Source organism: Sinocyclocheilus grahami, unplaced genomic scaffold, assembly GCF_001515645.1.
Source record: "Sinocyclocheilus grahami isolate Dianchi unplaced genomic scaffold, SAMN03320097.WGS_v1.1 scaffold117.1, whole genome shotgun sequence".
NCBI classification, from domain to species: domain Eukaryota; kingdom Metazoa; phylum Chordata; class Actinopteri; order Cypriniformes; family Cyprinidae; genus Sinocyclocheilus; species Sinocyclocheilus grahami.
This window is the reverse complement of record NW_015505296.1, coordinates 163,882-182,108: the sequence shown is the minus strand read 5'-3', so window position 1 is coordinate 182,108 and position 18,227 is coordinate 163,882. Positions and strand designations below refer to the sequence as shown.

The following is an 18,227-nucleotide window of genomic DNA, read 5'->3' as shown; positions in this document are numbered from 1 at the left end:
GGATATATACAAAGAAAATGTCCAATCCTGATGTGGTTGTGGTCAGAACAGATGCTTTGACTCATGTTAAAACACAGATGTATGAAGACACAAGGTCTTATTCATTGAACATGAGGACTGCGAGGGGTCTTTATAAATGCATTGTATGGCAGTCTTCCAAAGAGTGTGCGGTCATGCATGTCTACCTTTAACATGATTTATGGTGGGAAGAGGGAATGTATTCTTTACACGCACCAAGGAAACACAATATCCTGTTCCACTGCTAGACCTTTGCCCTATGGTCATACATACATTTCAGCCACTTTTTGATCTGTCTGTCATATGCCACATGAGACAAAGCTTGAGTTTAAACTCGGGACAGGATTTCGGATATCAAAATTATTTCCTGAATTTGTACAGGTTTCAAAACAGCAGTCTGCCTATCGAAAATTGTTACGTAGTTTGTGAAATTTTAGTCTCAGTATTCAGTATTTATGCTTCTCACACTCACCACATTGCTGATGATAGTGTTGATATAGGAGAGACTAGTTGTCACATGTCATAAGAGCTGTTATTGGCATTGGTGGTTCCATGAAGAACCTTTACACCCATGGATCATTTCAAATGCACAAAAGACTCTTTATAGTAGAAAAGGGTTCTTCAGGTTATTATAATGTTAAGATAAAAATGATTATTTAATAACTGTTCACTGAAGGGTTCTTTGAGGAACAAAAATGGCCCTTATGGCATCACCACGAACCATCTTTTAGAACCTTTATTTTTAAGAGTGTACATGGTTTTGAGTCAAAAGTCCACTTACGCAAATGTGCGTTTTCTCTGGCAGTGGGTTTAAAACTGTTCAAAATACTCTTAAATTATAATTTTGTGAAATCTGTCTTCTAAACTAAAATCCCAAATCGCATATATTGCAAAAGCTCAGTAACAAGTTGCTAAATAATTATTGCTTTTCACACTTTAAATGTCATAAATTCATAAAATGTATAAATTGAAATATTTTTTGGCCAAATCAATACACTGGGTCGATATTCTATGTTATATTTTACATTTGTGCTGTTTCATGAATTATTTGAGTTGTTTTATGTTTAGATTTGACTCATTAGTCTAGAATAGTCTGTTAAAAGCAGGTTCCACTGTGACAACTTACTCCATATACTGCGACATTTTTGGCCAATAATTGCGGAAATATTTAAGTATTTTGTGTAGTGCTGTCAAACGATTAATCGCATCCAAAATAAAAGTTTTGTTTACATATGTGTGTGTGTACTGTGCATATATAAATACACACACATGCATGTATATATTTAAGAAAAATATGTTTTGCTTATATATACAAAATATACAAACTGCCTTGAAATATTCACTGGAATAAAAAATTAGCTCCACTGCGAAATGTAAGGTGCATATAGGCAGAGAATAATGCGGCTTGTTTGCTGCTGAAACTGAGGCAAAATTGTTTGATCGTCACACTTACTTGATGTTGTGGTTTAATGACAAAAATACAATCTCTGCATAATGCGCCGCATTAACCACCTCTTTTCCCTGCACGCTGTGTTTACTACCTGTAGATTCCTTTCAACCGCACTCTTCACGCGAACACGCCCATATAATTAAAGAAGCGTTTTGATTGGTTCGCTGCGTCTCCCCTCCCCTGCGTCAGTAGCGGCGGTTGCCTTGGGAGCCCGTAGACACCGAAGAACACATTCAGAGTCGAGACACACGGGGCGGCGTCCTGCGCTCCAGAAATGTGACACATTACAGCCGTTGGATTAGGCAAACCGAATTATGAGGCCTTATTCCCAAAACTACATGTAGAATGAGATTAATTTGAGGGCAGACATGTCTGTACAGCACCGCTTGGTCCAGCTGTCAGCCGCGTCGCTCGCTGTTGTGCTCTGCCGGGACGAGGACAGCAAATACAGCGCGAGCAGCACCAATGGACAGGGTGTGTTTGCGGACTTTAAATCGCAAAATTCGCGAAGCTTCTGGAATAAAAGACTCGTGAAGGCGGTGTCGGAAGTTTCCTTCCAGGGATGGCTGGAGAACTACGTGCTTCTCGTCCAGGGCAATGCCAATAACCTGGAGGTGTTGAGGGAAGCGTGGATGCGCAGGGCGCTGAGGTCGCCCGAAGGATACACGATCAGAGCAGTGGGTAGGTGATCAGCATTTGGCTGTTTGCGTTGGTGTTATAAGATGCATCCATGATGATCGTCCCAGAGCTTTGTCTCCAGCTCATGGCCACTCTGCAGATTGAACTGAACTTGATCAGAACGAGTGCGCTGCAGAAGTGAGTCCCACGAGAGCCAAATCTGAGGAAGGCTTGGGCTTTTGTAAATGTAGCATTTTGTTGATGAAAGCGACATGGTCAAATTTGTAAAGAACACTTTTTGGATAAGGAGACTTTTTGGATAATGAGACAAGGAGTCATACTCTTTAGTTATTATTTCTAAGATAAATAGCGAGGCTTTGTTTTAAAATAGGCTATTAACATTTCTATTTGAAAACAATATTTAAATAAAAATTTGAAAAGCCTTGTCTGCCTAATGCAAGTCAGTGCATTGAAATCAACATCAAGAAAAGAAAGGAAAAAGAGGCACGTTTTGTTCCAGTCAAATGGAGTAACCCTGAGAAAAGGTGTCCATATGCATGAATCTTTAAACATGTTCGAAAACTTTTTTTTGAAGAAAATGACTTCAGTTGCATTGAAAAGCACAAAACATGTATGAGTACTTTTTACATGATGGTTACACCACTTGACATTTTTCAAAGTCAAAGTCCTTGTAGAAAATGATATGTTCTCAGAAATATATGAAACCAACATGAATTTCTTAGAACTTGGCATGTTTTAAACTAGATTTTCACAGATTTCATTAGAAAATCTAAATATAACCTTCAGTGGTACATGGACATTTTCCCCAGTGGCTCTCTACAATGATCCATATGCTCTACACTCTTAAGAAAAATGGTTCTAAACAGTACCAGAAAAGGGTTCTTCAGCTTGTAACAATAGCAGAACCCTTTTTGGTGCTAAATAGATCCCTTTTTGTAGGGTTCCATAAAGAACCATGCTTTGAAAGTGCTATATAGAACCTTAATGGTGCTATAAATAACCTTTTTAATGATAGTTTAGTTTCATTAATATTAGTATATTTATATCATTAATATTAGTTTTATTAATATGATTTATTATTATTTTTTTTACATCTCTATCTGCCTGGTCTTATATATCTATATATAATATATAGCTTCTATTAAGGTTTTCATAAAAACAACAACAACAGCATGTTGTGTCAATTAGGTATTTTTATTTTATTTAATGACATGTGAAATTTTAGCAAAAGTGACAGTGATTTTAACAACCGTTATTAGCATATCTATATATAATATATAGCTTCTATTAAGGTTTTCATAAAAACAACAACAACAGCATGTGTCAATTAGGTATTTTTATTTTATTTAATGACATGTGAAATTTTAGCAAAAGTGACAGTGATTTTAACAACCGTTATTAGCAGAATACATTAATAAATGACAACTGACATTGATGATTGAACATAAATAAATACAGAGGTAAAACAGAAACAGAAAATAGTCTAATGAAGACCAGTGAAAATACTGATCTAGTGAAATACTGTATTTTCACAATCCTCTATGATGCCTGTAAGCCCATCATTATGTGTATTTGTGACCCTGTCTGTGAAATTCAGGCTTTAGATAACAAGCATCAAAATATGATTTCAAACTTTGACATGGCCTTACTCAATCAATGTTAAAGATATCAAGGTTACATTTTCACAGAATGTTCTTTACATGATAAAGGACAATTTCATGTAAAACAGTAAATCACACACACACACACACACACACATACACAAAAAAAGACTTTAGCTGGGTTTTCACAGGCAGAGTGGCAGTTTTTCTCTGCAGATGACGAGGTTGTAGGATGTGACAGCATCTGAAATACACAGTTGAGTTTAGATTTACAATGTGCCTCCTTCCATTTGTTTATGTAAAAACAATCGTTTATGAAGGCCAAAAGTAGTATGTGAGCACGTCACAATGTTATGTTTATGCATAAACCCAAGTAATAAAAAAATAAAAAAATCTAACAATATGGACCATAAATTCAATATCTTTGTTACTTACTTAGTGGAGATGGAGAAAGAAGTATCCTTAACTGAACAGAGCTGGTCGCACTTACATGTTCTCTTAAACTAAAAAGAGAAAAAGACATGATTGATAGGAAACCAGTTACAGTTTAAAAGTTGAAAATAATAGACATTTTAAGAAAGAAATCATTTACCTGTTGAGAGTGTGTTGACAGTCTGTGTAGTTGGATGGCTGAAGTCCAAAAAATCAGTAATTCAGGGGGGAAATCAGGGGGATTTACATTAAAATAACAACAACAATAACAGCAGCAACAACATATTGTAACTCCGGCCTCAATATGTTGAGGCTCCGGCCCTCCAGGAATTGAGTTTGACACCCCTGCTCTAGGAGATCCACATACTCCACTGTCCTCATTAATGCCTCTTCATCCTCTGTCTCATTATAAAGATACCCAGACCCCCCCCCCCCCCCCCCCCCCCCCCCCCTCTCCCTCACTATAAAAAAACCCCCCCCCCCCCCCCCCCCCCCCCCCGCTATAATAGAAAACCACATAATTTCCTTTCGCTGTAGAAGGTAGCCTCTTAACCTAACCTGACCAGCAATTCCCCATGAGACCTCAACATGCTTTAGGCGTAACTGTGTGTGTGTGCATGCGACATAAGTGCATTATTTCCAGATGACAGGAAATATGATTCCTGGGGAGCTGTGTAACCCCGCTCTCTCCCTCTGACTCAATTTTCACTGCTCCGTTTCAGCAAAAGTGGTCAACTACCAAGAAAATGGGGCATCTTGATTTGGTGTACAAAAGTTTATGTTGGTTATTATTGTGTTTTGATTGGGGATGAAATTGTTTTTGTTGGTCACATGTTGAGGTGACAGACCATTTGTGACAGTGTGGACTTGTGTTGCCTCAGGTGTCGCTGCTTCTGGGAGGCATCTGGTTTGCCCACTCCAAACACGAAGCAGACTGTAAGAACCGCCATTTGCTCTTGATGTCACAAGCGATGAAGGTGCATGTTAACACTATGGGTATAGTATGCAACTGGGGCACACAATAATGGGACTGGGAGTATAGAGGGAGTTGAAACCCACAGCTTTTTTCACTTGTTTAATTTTCTTTCGGAAATTGGAAGAACACTCTCACACATAAAAAATGTTAAGACCTCAGGTCAGGTTGTCTGCTGTGGTGACACAGACCCAGGCCCAGTGTCTTTTGTAATTTATTACCCATTCACCAGAGCACATAGTGCTGAGTGATGTCCTGATCAGTGTGTCCACGGCCTGGTTTATAGCTTGGCCACTGGAGCCCAGTGTCCCTTGTTTCATTCTCAGGGTGGTACCATAGTCTTTTTATTGTTGTCTAGAGACAGCACCAGGATATTGTGTGGGCAATGATTTAGGTATGGTTTAATGAAAGTATAGAAATGATATATAACTGTAAATAAGTTATTAAGGTCATTGGGAAATAACACCTCCAAGAGGTTTTTTTTTTTAAACATCGCTTTAGATGTGACACACTTTCAGTACTTTGAATACTTTCAGTGTTTTTCTAGGCCTGTGTTTAGTCAGCAGGAAAGGGTTAGTGGCTGTGATTACCCATCAGCAGATGGGATGATGAATGAGCTTGCCTCCCTCTCTGTCCTCTTGATTATCAGTATGCATTAAGTGAAAAGATGGATTGTTCACTGAGGTGTGCTGTGCTTTTTTAGCCTCTTGCTCACTGACCTTTTCAGCTCAGATTTTTAGTCTTCTGTCTTTTGTATGTTCTCCAAAACTTAATACATACATTAATATTGATTTATACCACTATATTCATGACTTAGCCTATTAGTTTAAAACAATGATAACTTCTTTTATAATATTTGTATTGTTTATTATTTTTATGATATTTTTTATTTTATTTGTGATGTTTTTGTCTTTTTAACCAGCCTCTGATTACTATGAACTGACGGGGGGGGGGGCATGTTCCACAGAAATAATAACTATGTTGGGTCAGGTTAGTAATGGCAAAACGGTGAGAAAATATTAAAACAATTGTCTTTTTTTGGCAAACTCTCAGCTTAATTGTTGAAGAAGCTTCAAGAATGTTGACAGGCACGTATTTAAATGTGCAGAAATGGCTCAGACGCTTTGTCTCTGGCCTGTTGCCTTGGTATACAGAGAATTCTTCACGCATCATTGATCAGGGAAGCTGATGTAAATGGGAGGCACAGGAATAATGTGCTCTTAACTATGGGTTTAGGATGATGACTGTTAAAAGCATTTGCAGAAACAAGAAATTCAAGGCTGCCTCACCCTTGTCCGCCTGTCTGTTGAAATCTGAGGTGCTTACTGTACAATGACTGAAGTCTCTGCATTATTGAGGAGCTTTGGATCATGCCGTCATACTCAGAAGGGTATAACAACATCCATGTTAAGTTCAAATGAGGTGTTCAGTAAGGTTGAGGTGACACACTTTCAGTACTTTGAATACTTTCAGTGTTTTTCTAGGCCTGTGTTTAGTCAGCAGGAAAGGGTTAGTGGCTGTGATTACCCATCAGCAGATGGGATGATGAATGAGCTTGCCTCCCTCTCTGTCCTCTTGATTATCAGTATGCATTAAGTGAAAAGATGGATTGTTCACTGAGGTCTGCTGTGCTTTTTTAGCCTCTTGCTCACTGACCTTTTCAGCTCAGATTTTTAGTCTTCTGTCTTTTGTATGTTCTCCAAAACTTAATACATACATTAATATTGATTTATACCACTATATTCATGACTTAGCCTATTAGTTTAAAACAATGATAACTTCTTTTATAATATTTATATTGTTTATTATTTTTATGATATTTTTTATTTTATTTGTGATGTTTTTGTCTTTTTAACCAGCCTCTGATTACTATGAACTGACGGGGGGGCATGTTCCACAGAAATAATAACTATGTTGGGTCAGGTTAGTAATGGCAAAACGGTGAGAAAATATTAAAACAATTGTCTTTTTTTGGCAAACTCTCAGCTTAATTGTTGAAGAAGCTTCAAGAATGTTGACAGGCACGTATTTAAATGTGCAGAAATGGCTCAGACGCTTTGTCTCTGGCCTGTTGCCTTGGTATACAGAGAATTCTTCACGCATCATTGATCAGGGAAGCTGATGTAAATGGGAGGCACAGGAATAATGTGCTCTTAACTATGGGTTTAGGATGATGACTGTTAAAAGCATTTGCAGAAACAAGAAATTCAAGGCTGCCTCACCCTTGTCCGCCTGTCTGTTGAAATCTGAGGTGCTTACTGTACAATGACTGAAGTCTCTGCATTATTGAGGAGCTTTGGATCATGCCGTCATACTCAGAAGGGTATAACAACATCCATGTTAAGTTCAAATGAGGTGTTCAGTAAGGTTGAGCACAATTAACCTCACTGATATTTTCAATAACATAGTATGCCATCTGGTTTAACTTAACAGGGACATAAAACACACACTGTTCTGCCAATGTCATGCTTATTTTGAGTACCTAGCATAGTATTGCATTCTTCATATCTCCAAATAGTCTTTAGTTTTCAGGTTTATGAAAGACAGATACAGCTTTACAATTCTCTCCGAAAACAGTCGAGCCCTTGGAGGTGTGCTGTGGGCGGAGCTAAAGAGTCACGAGCACGTAAATGGGAGGCACAGGAATAATGTGCTCTTAACTATGGGTTTAGGATGATGACTGTTAAAAGCATTTGCAGAAACAAGAAATTCAAGGCTGCCTCACCCTTGTCCGCCTGTCTGTTGAAATCTGAGGTGCTTACTGTACAATGGCTGAAGTCTCTGCATTATTGAGGAGCTTTGGATCATGCCGTCATACTCAGAAGGGTATAACAACATCCATGTTAAGTTCAAATGAGGTGTTCAGTAAGGTTGAGCACAATTAACCTCACTGATATTTTCAATAACATAGTATGCCATCTGGTTTAACTTAACAGGGACATAACACACACAGTTCTGCCAATGTCATGCTTATTTTGAGTACCTAGCGTAGTATTGCATTCTTCATATCTCCAAATAGTCTTTAGTTTTCAGGTTTATGAAAGACAGATACAGCTTTACAATTCTCTCCGAAAACAGTCGAGCCCTTGGAGGCGTGCTGTGGGCGGAGCTAAAGAGTCACGAGCACGCGCAGCTTTTGCAAGCTGTGACATCGACATGAATAAAACGGGAACAAAACTTTATTGACTCAAATTTTAATTAATTTGTTTATAATACATTCATCACCGAAATGCTGAGAACAAACAAACACACTTCCACAACTCCGTTGCTGCCCCGGAGAAACAAACTGCATCCACTGTTCCCTTAACGCTGGGTTCTTTGGGAAGCTGAACAAGGTTATCTTTCCCTCACAACCAAAAACACACTTCTTTGGTGGCATTGTTGATTTCGTGGTCTAAAAACAAAATGACAAATCCTTCTCAAGCAAGGACCACAATGGAAATAATTCTTGTTACTTTATTGTGTTATCCTTGACAAAGAAGTGTAATGCAGATGTGTTGTCACTTTTTATGTCTAATAAAACTCAAACTCAAGTCCTGAGCAGCACTGCTGATGACTTCCGTAACCCGAATGAGGCACGTTGATGGGCTGCTCTTGCTCTCGCTCTAGTTGATATGCGCGTGCTCTTCTGGGAGAAGTGCCCATACAAGGAATTCCACCCTTTATGACATCATACAAGACCATACTCAAAAAACAACTTTCTGAAACTTATATGAACCCTGAAGGAGGCACAGATATACTCTTTCATACGTCCAACTCGTTTTTTGAAACTTTGGCCGTGTTTAGCATGAGAATCCATCTCTTTAACAGTGTAAATAAGTCAGAATGCATGAAATAGCATTAGACCTCCCCTTTAAGTTTTTATCAGCTGGATGGACCATGTTTGTTAGTGCACATTTATGATATCTTCCAGCCTAACTGTGAACATATACATGTGCCTCTGCCAAAGTAAACTGATTTGTTGGAGGTTTATGCAATGTAGACTACATCTCTCAGATCTCAGCTCATTAGCCGTGACATGGCATCGTGCTGGAATCTTTTATCCTGAGGTCAACACCCTGTGGTTCTCATGCATTGAAAGCTGCCCTCTTGGTTAACAAGGCACCAGAGGTCATTGCTCCCTAGTGCTTTTTTCAAAGATGTCATTGCTGACCACAACACTTCCAGGTGTGCACCGTAAACAGAGGAGGCACAGTTCAGCCAACATGTGTTTGTAAAAGAACAAAAGCTTTCTTATTTCCATGAAAGCCTATCTTTCTTTCACTTGAGGAAAACCTAATAAAAGCAAGAAAGAAATTTGCTTACGCATGAAAAACTTGTAAAAGTGGCATATGGTATCACCACAAGCAGATACTCCAGGATAAATATCTGGAAAACTATTTATTTAAATGTTTTTATGTAAATAGAATAATCCCTGTGTGTAGTTACACAGAAAACTATTATTAGTAATAAATTACATTAAAAGTGGCATGCGGTATGACCACAAGCAGAGAATGCAGGATAAACATGTGGGATATTTTTTAATTATTATTTTTTTTATTTTTTTTATAGATACATATGGTACTATACTATGGTAATTTTGGGCTTTATTTAATTTAACTTTCATCACAGCCAGAAATTCCAGGATAAACATGTCAGGTATGTTTATTTATTTAAAAGCTTTTTTTTTTTAAGCGAATTAACTAATCCATGTGGTCAGAATAAAAGAGAGTCATATGTCGTGTACATGCCCAGTTTTGGAAGATAAAGTTGGAGCTGGATCAGGTTTCTAAGAAAGCAACCAATGTAATGTTTTCCAAGATAACCAAACACCCAAACCAAAGTCTGCCACGAGTAGCCATGTGTATTTGTTTCAGACTTCTTCATTTTTCACCCACTGAAATTGTGTATCCTTTAGTGACACACTTTCAGTACTTTGAATACTTTCAGTGTTTTTCTAGGCCTGTGTTTAGTCAGCAGGAAAGGGTTAGTGGCTGTGATTACCCATCAGCAGATGGGATGATGAATGAGCTTGCCTCCCTCTCTGTCCTCTTGATTATCAGTATGCATTAAGTGAAAAGATGGATTGTTCACTGAGGTGTGCTGTGCTTTTTTAGCCTCTTGCTCACTGACCTTTTCAGCTCAGATTTTTAGTCTTCTGTCTTTTGTATGTTCTCCAAAACTTAATACATACATTAATATTGATTTATACCACTATATTCATGACTTAGCCTATTAGTTTAAAACAATGATAACTTCTTTTATAATATTTGTATTGTTTATTATTTTTATGATATTTTTTATTTTATTTGTGATGTTTTTGTCTTTTTAACCAGCCTCTGATTACTATGAACTGACGGGGGGGGGCATGTTCCACAGAAATAATAACTATGTTGGGTCAGGTTAGTAATGGCAAAACGGTGAGAAAATATTAAAACAATTGTCTTTTTTTGGCAAACTCTCAGCTTAATTGTTGAAGAAGCTTCAAGAATGTTGACAGGCACGTATTTAAATGTGCAGAAATGGCTCAGACGCTTTGTCTCTGGCCTGTTGCCTTGGTATACAGAGAATTCTTCACGCATCATTGATCAGGGAAGCTGATGTAAATGGGAGGCACAGGAATAATGTGCTCTTAACTATGGGTTTAGGATGATGACTGTTAAAAGCATTTGCAGAAACAAGAAATTCAAGGCTGCCTCACCCTTGTCCGCCTGTCTGTTGAAATCTGAGGTGCTTACTGTACAATGACTGAAGTCTCTGCATTATTGAGGAGCTTTGGATCATGCCGTCATACTCAGAAGGGTATAACAACATCCATGTTAAGTTCAAATGAGGTGTTCAGTAAGGTTGAGCACAATTAACCTCACTGATATTTTCAATAACATAGTATGCCATCTGGTTTAACTTAACAGGGACATAAAACACACACTGTTCTGCCAATGTCATGCTTATTTTGAGTACCTAGCGTAGTATTGCATTCTTCATATCTCCAAATAGTCTTTAGTTTTCAGGTTTATGAAAGACAGATACAGCTTTACAATTCTCTCCGAAAACAGTCGAGCCCTTGGAGGTGTGCTGTGGGCGGAGCTAAAGAGTCACGAGCACGCGACATGAATAAAACGGGAACAAAACTTTATTGACTCAAATTTTAATTAATTTGTTTATAATACATTCATCACCGAAATGCTGAGAACAAACAAACACACTTCCACAACTCCGTTGCTGCCCCGGAGAAACAAACTGCATCCACTGTTCCCTTAACGCTGGGTTCTTTGGGAAGCTGAACAAGGTTATCTTTCCCTCACAACCAAAAACACACTTCTTTGGTGGCATTGTTGATTTCGTGGTCTAAAAACAAAATGACAAATCCTTCTCAAGCAAGGACCACAATGGAAATAATTCTTGTTACTTTATTGTGTTATCCTTGACAAAGAAGTGTAATGCAGATGTGTTGTCACTTTTTATGTCTAATAAAACTCAAACTCAAGTCCTGAGCAGCACTGCTGATGACTTCCGTAACCCGAATGAGGCACGTTGATGGGCTGCTCTTGCTCTCGCTCTAGTTGATATGCGCGTGCTCTTCTGGGAGAAGTGCCCATACAAGGAATTCCACCCTTTATGACATCATACAAGACCATACTCAAAAAACAACTTTCTGAAACTTATATGAACCCTGAAGGAGGCACAGATATACTCTTTCATACGTCCAACTCGTTTTTTGAAACTTTGGCCGTGTTTAGCATGAGAATCCATCTCTTTAACAGTGTAAATAAGTCAGAATGCATGAAATAGCATTAGACCTCCCCTTTAAGTTTTTATCAGCTGGATGGACCATGTTTGTTAGTGCACATTTATGATATCTTCCAGCCTAACTGTGAACATATACATGTGCCTCTGCCAAAGTAAACTGATTTGTTGGAGGTTTATGCAATGTAGACTACATCTCTCAGATCTCAGCTCATTAGCCGTGACATGGCATCGTGCTGGAATCTTTTATCCTGAGGTCAACACCCTGTGGTTCTCATGCATTGAAAGCTGCCCTCTTGGTTAACAAGGCACCAGAGGTCATTGCTCCCTAGTGCTTTTTTCAAAGATGTCATTGCTGACCACAACACTTCCAGGTGTGCACCGTAAACAGAGGAGGCACAGTTCAGCCAACATGTGTTTGTAAAAGAACAAAAGCTTTCTTATTTCCATGAAAGCCTATCTTTCTTTCACTTGAGGAAAACCTAATAAAAGCAAGAAAGAAATTTGCTTACGCATGAAAAACTTGTAAAAGTGGCATATGGTATCACCACAAGCAGATACTCCAGGATAAATATCTGGAAAACTATTTATTTAAATGTTTTTATGTAAATAGAATAATCCCTGTGTGTAGTTACACAGAAAACTATTATTAGTAATAAATTACATTAAAAGTGGCATGCGGTATGACCACAAGCAGAGAATGCAGGATAAACATGTGGGATATTTTTTAATTATTATTTTTTTTATTTTTTTTATAGATACATATGGTACTATACTATGGTAATTTTGGGCTTTATTTAATTTAACTTTCATCACAGCCAGAAATTCCAGGATAAACATGTCAGGTATGTTTATTTATTTAAAAGCTTTTTTTTTTTAAGCGAATTAACTAATCCATGTGGTCAGAATAAAAGAGAGTCATATGTCGTGTACATGCCCAGTTTTGGAAGATAAAGTTGGAGCTGGATCAGGTTTCTAAGAAAGCAACCAATGTAATGTTTTCCAAGATAACCAAACACCCAAACCAAAGTCTGCCACGAGTAGCCATGTGTATTTGTTTCAGACTTCTTCATTTTTCACCCACTGAAATTGTGTATCCTTTATCCGTCAGTGTAGTTAAACAATCCTGACAGAACGCTCTTGTCCTAAACCTCTCTCTCTCACAGAGCTCTTCAATGTCCTTCTTTCTGCTGAGGCTAATTTCACATTTAAAAAAATGCATCTCTTCCTTTGACTTCCATTATCTCAACATTCAAAAACTAAAGCTGTCCATCCAAATGCTGTCCAAACACCGCACATAAGACTTCTCATTTTCATCTTGAGAACTCACTGTTTATTTTGAACACATGTATGTTGGAGTGTATATGTGCCTGTCTGTGGGTTTTTTGTGCATGAGTGGTCCGGACATATTTCGTCATGTGTCCTTGAATATAGCTAAAATGGATTTCCCTTATGCTTCCTGATAGGAAGGCATCAACTTATATATTTGATAACCTGACCTTTTTTTAAAGAATGTTATTGCTTGTAGCATCCTTTTTCCATTACACAGGAAGTGAATCCTTGATGAAATCTGAGCTGGATGACATATTTATGTAGTTCACAGCCAGGTAGAGATCTAGGCCAGTACAAACAAATGAAATGATTATTCTGCTCTCCTACAGTTAAGCATTGCAGCTAATGTGTTTGCAGAGGACAGGTCTTCCCTCTATGGCCATTCCTCTCATTAAATAATGCATTTCCTTTCCAAAAATGATGTAAATGGTGTATTCTCGAGTAGAGCTGACCTGACTAATCCATTTCCATGCTCCTCTTAACTTAAATCAAGATATTGTAACAAAGCTTTTGGCATTAAAGCGGTTTGCAGCTTAGATTAAGCTTCACTATATGTGCAGGGCCTCCAAATGTAAAGTTAACAAACCCAAAATCTGATGTAGCTCAGCCACGGTCAGAGGAAATGTTCTCATCTGGTGGAAATTACCAACATGGAACTTGATTAGTGGTGTAAGAATGTTGTAAACTGTAGCTCCTTTAACTTCTAGAAATAAAACTATGAAAAAATACATTATCTCTTCAAGATAATTATGAAATAAGGAAGAGTTTATAGTAGACACAAACCATCAGGATGACTTGTTTGACAGTAGATTTAGCATTTAATTTTACTTGATTATGTGTGTTTATACTTCATTATGAATTTGATTTAATCACACATTTGCATGCTTTTGAGGGAATATACACTACTGTTTAAAGGTTTGTAGTAATTTTTTTTCTTAATGTTTTTGAAATAAATCACTTAAGCTCACCAAGGTTGCAATTGTTTAGTCAAAAATACAGTAATATTGTGAAATATTATTACAATTTAAAATGACTGTTTTCTATTTATATATATTTATAAATTACATTTTTAAATATATATAAGTAGAAAACAGAATTATTTCTGATATCCTGATTTGGAGCTCAAGAAACATTTATTATTATTATTTTCAATGTTAAAAAGAGTTGCTTAATATTTTTGTGGAAACCATGTTACATTTTTTCTAGATTCTCTGATGAATAGAAAGTTCAAAAGCACAGCATTCATTTGAAATATAAATCTTATTTAACATTATAAATGTCTTTACTGCCACTTTCGATCAATTTAATGCATCGTTGCTCAATAAAACTGTTCAGTTCTTTACAAAATCGTACTGACCTCTAAACTTTTAAATGGTAGTGTAGACATTGTTATTCCAATCATAGACTAAAGGTCTAAGAACATTTACTTTTCCTGTGGCAGGTAACATGGCCTATTTGCATCAACTTCAAAAGGGTCCCTAGTCTTTTGCCTTGAAACTTGAGAGATGTTACCAATTGGTAATGGCCTACTTTCAGGAGACCTGATACAACATGTACAAAGCATTATTCCCTCCAATACAGGACAGCAAGCTGGTGGGACTTTCAGAACATGTTTATATGAGGGTCTTTGTGACTCCTCACATAGTCAAAATATTGCTTTAGTCACTCATTTTCCCTGTACTTTGTGAGTTTGTCAGTGTCTATCACTGAAATGGCTGTATGATGATAAAGTAGCTACAATCACTTTACCAGCATACATGTGGAGACTTATTTCATCAGCATGGTTATCAGCATGAAGCAGTTTCTTCTGTTAATGAGTACACGAGTCCACAGAGTATCATGAAGAATGTCAACATTGTAAAATGGCTTTTTTAAAAGGTGTGACCAGGAACCCTACTTCTACTAATGACAGCACAAAAACATTTTCATTAGTCCACCAACAACATGCGAAACTGAAAAAGCAAAGGCTGAAATGAATGTGTGCATGGACGAGAACACAAATACTGTACTGAAAAGTGGACTGAAGGACTGAAGCTATTCCAAAACAACATATGACTCTGCTCACTTCATTGTTTTTCGTGTTAATAGAGCGTCCCAGCATTAGGGCCAGTGACTTGCATGACCTGAAGGGAGGTCTAAAGGCATGAACGCTTACTAGGATTAATGTTTCAGTTCTCAGCGGAAGAACTCAAGGGGAACTGAACCATCTCCACAGAGGCTTTAACTGTTATGTGTCTGAGGCATAGATCCATCGATCTGTTTTTGCATGTCTTTGACCTCTGTGTGAAAATGTAATCATGCATGCATAATTTTTTGGCTGTAAAAGAGTTGAAGTGATGTTATGATAGAGAGGATCGTGTTTCAGGTTGTTGTGGTGCGTTTTAAAGGATTCTAGGAGGTTGGGGCTTGGTCTTTTAAAGTACCTCATAACTTTCAGGTGGCTGTGTGGGGCATGTCTGGAGATCTGATAGACAATGTGGTGCGTGGATGTGCATGTGTCTCTTTGCAAATTGCTTTTAAAAGTCCAAGTTTCAATGTGAAAAATCAAACATATACTCATTTACATTGAGTAGCCTACTATAGTCAAAGTGTGCTTGAAGTTTTTACCATCCGCTCTCTCCAGTTTACTTGAACCATGAACTTGAATGTCTTAAAAAATGCCATTTTATGAGATTGTAGACCTCTTGACTTTCTAAGGTCATTCAAGTGTTTTTATTGCTGAGTAAAGGCCACAAAAATGTCCAAATAATTGGGCTTTCAAAACTTGCAATATATTGTTTCCACCATACGTTACCCATTTCTTGGGCTGTTTAACCACAGATAACCCCTATATAATGCAGGACTTTCTTTAGTGTTGAGATGGTTTTGTAAAAGGCATGTTTGTATAGTAAACTTAGAAAAATTTTTTATTAATAGGAGTAATTTGGCAATTGAGCACTTTTAATGTATGACACCTAGAAAAGCATGTGATTTCAGCCACCCATGAAGCACAGAATTCCTCAGAGGCAGGAAGTTGCCTACAGGGAGTTTAACAACTTGTGTGGCATTATCAAGTTACCTTTAATTCACTTTTTCCCCCACCTTCTTTCACTTCAGTCCACTGTGTATTTTTGTTGTTTCATCCACTTAAGGTGGTTCAGAGAGGATAATGTAAGTAATGGTTACAGCTGTGACAAGGAATGAACCTTACCACATTCAAATCTTGTATTTATTAGTACAAGCACATGGGCACTGAAGAGCACCTTATATGTGGTGTTTATGTGTGTTGCTTGAATCAACAGAGCACTTGCATGTTAATTACCTCTGTGGTTTCGTTCTGTGAAGTTTGACGCCCACAGCTGACCAGGTTGTTTTTAACAGAATCTCGAACAATAATTAAATTGTTTTGGTTTACCTGTCTGCTGCTTGGAATAGCCTTAATTGAAAAGGAACACTTTTCCCCCCTTTTTTGTATGTACAATTTGGAAATAAAAATATAAAAATGCAATTATTGGTATTTTACTAAAAGAGTTTATAAACTCAGTCCCAACAAACTTACCAAATTTGACTCTTTAACATTTGAAGTTTATTATCAAAAACATTTATAGTCATATGAGATGGATTATATAGGTTTTCCCACTGCACTATATTAAACAATAATACAGTATTATTAAATAATAAGGGATGAAGATATTTCAGTATTGTGGATCTTGTACACAGATCACATGACTGTATACATTTTCATTTCTAAAAAATATTTAATAATATATTTTTTATTTTACATTGTCTTATTTTCCATATTTTATTTCTAATTTATGATAGTGTTTATTTACATTTTATTTTTGCGTGGTCTAGTGATCTCATGACTTTGTTTGTCATTTCAGTATCATGAAAGTGGCCTGCTATGACCTGAGTTTATGAGCGGCGAGAGCTGTAGGGTAATGTGATAAAGACAAAATAGGTGTTTGAGTAGCCATGCACTAGACATTCACATGTGATTTTCAAATCTTGTTTACTTAACTTAATTTATGTTTAAACGTCAGCCACTGGTTCTTTTTTATATTCATTTGTAATTAGTCAATTAAAAGACTTGTCCCACTCCATTTCTACTTCTTCCTTGCTGCTGTTTGCAGTGTGACATGGCTGCCATGGTATCTGGTGAGGTATTCCTGTGACAAAAGTCTTAATGTTGTCAGAACAGCTTCATGATACAATGAGCCCAGAGGGTTTCCCTGGAGAGAAGAATTAAGGGTACATGTGTCCTTAGTAACAACCACATGCCCACGTCAGCTCAATTGAATCTGGAACTCTCAATTGTTGTGCAAAACCTTTACCGCTTTCTCTCTGAGAAGACTATTTGAACACACTTACTCCTAAGATGTTTATTGTAAAATTCAAGAAGTTTTCTAGCACTGTTTCTACAGTTAAAGCATCTAAACAATTATATACATCTCAAGGACAACCTGAGGATGTACTGTTCCTACATTTACACCACTTTCCTGAAACTAAAAGAAAACAAGGATGGATTTATCAAGTGCATACATCAGTTTTTCCCTTTTTTTACACCTCTCAAACTACATGTGGTCAGAGACCTTAGACAGGATGTTTCCTGTTTGAGACCCTAGACGGGATGTTTTTCCCATGGAAAACAGTGTCAAAAGTGGAAAACGATGTTTCAGCTTACTATTATCTCTGGGCACTCCTACAACAAAGGAGAATGGATTAGTTGCTAAGCACGCAGATAGTCAGATATTTAATGGGAACTAGCAAATTAATGAAGCTAAAAGTGCAGGTCATGAATATGACTATGCTGACTATGCCTCTTTCATTTAGTTTTGCATATATAATAAACCTAGTAATATAGTAAAAAGTATATTTTATGTTTTACAAACATGTGATTTTGATTTTATTTATTTTTTTAATTGTGTAAATGGGAATCCTATAGCCACCAGACACTGGTAATAAGTGGTCCAAGTATGTGAGGGTCACAAATGTTTCAATTAGTGCCTGCAGAAAGCAAAAAGAAGCACACATAAAAAGGCTTCTGGCGGTAGATATATGGCAAAAAAAAAAAAAT

The 18,227-nt window shown here is 37.2% G+C and overlaps 1 protein-coding gene across 1 annotated transcript in view; it reads left to right on the top strand.

The window, feature by feature from the left end:
• Positions 1-1,836: 1,836 nt before the first annotated feature.
• The window catches only part of LOC107589562 (storkhead-box protein 1-like), a 19,272-nt gene continuing 2,881 nt past the window's right edge, over positions 1,837-18,227 (top strand). Inside the window, exons 1-2 of the mRNA XM_016278052.1 lie at positions 1,837-2,149; positions 5,022-5,076. Coding sequence (XP_016133538.1) covers positions 1,837-2,149; positions 5,022-5,076 — 368 coding nt within the window. The remainder of the gene's footprint in view (positions 2,150-5,021; positions 5,077-18,227) is intronic.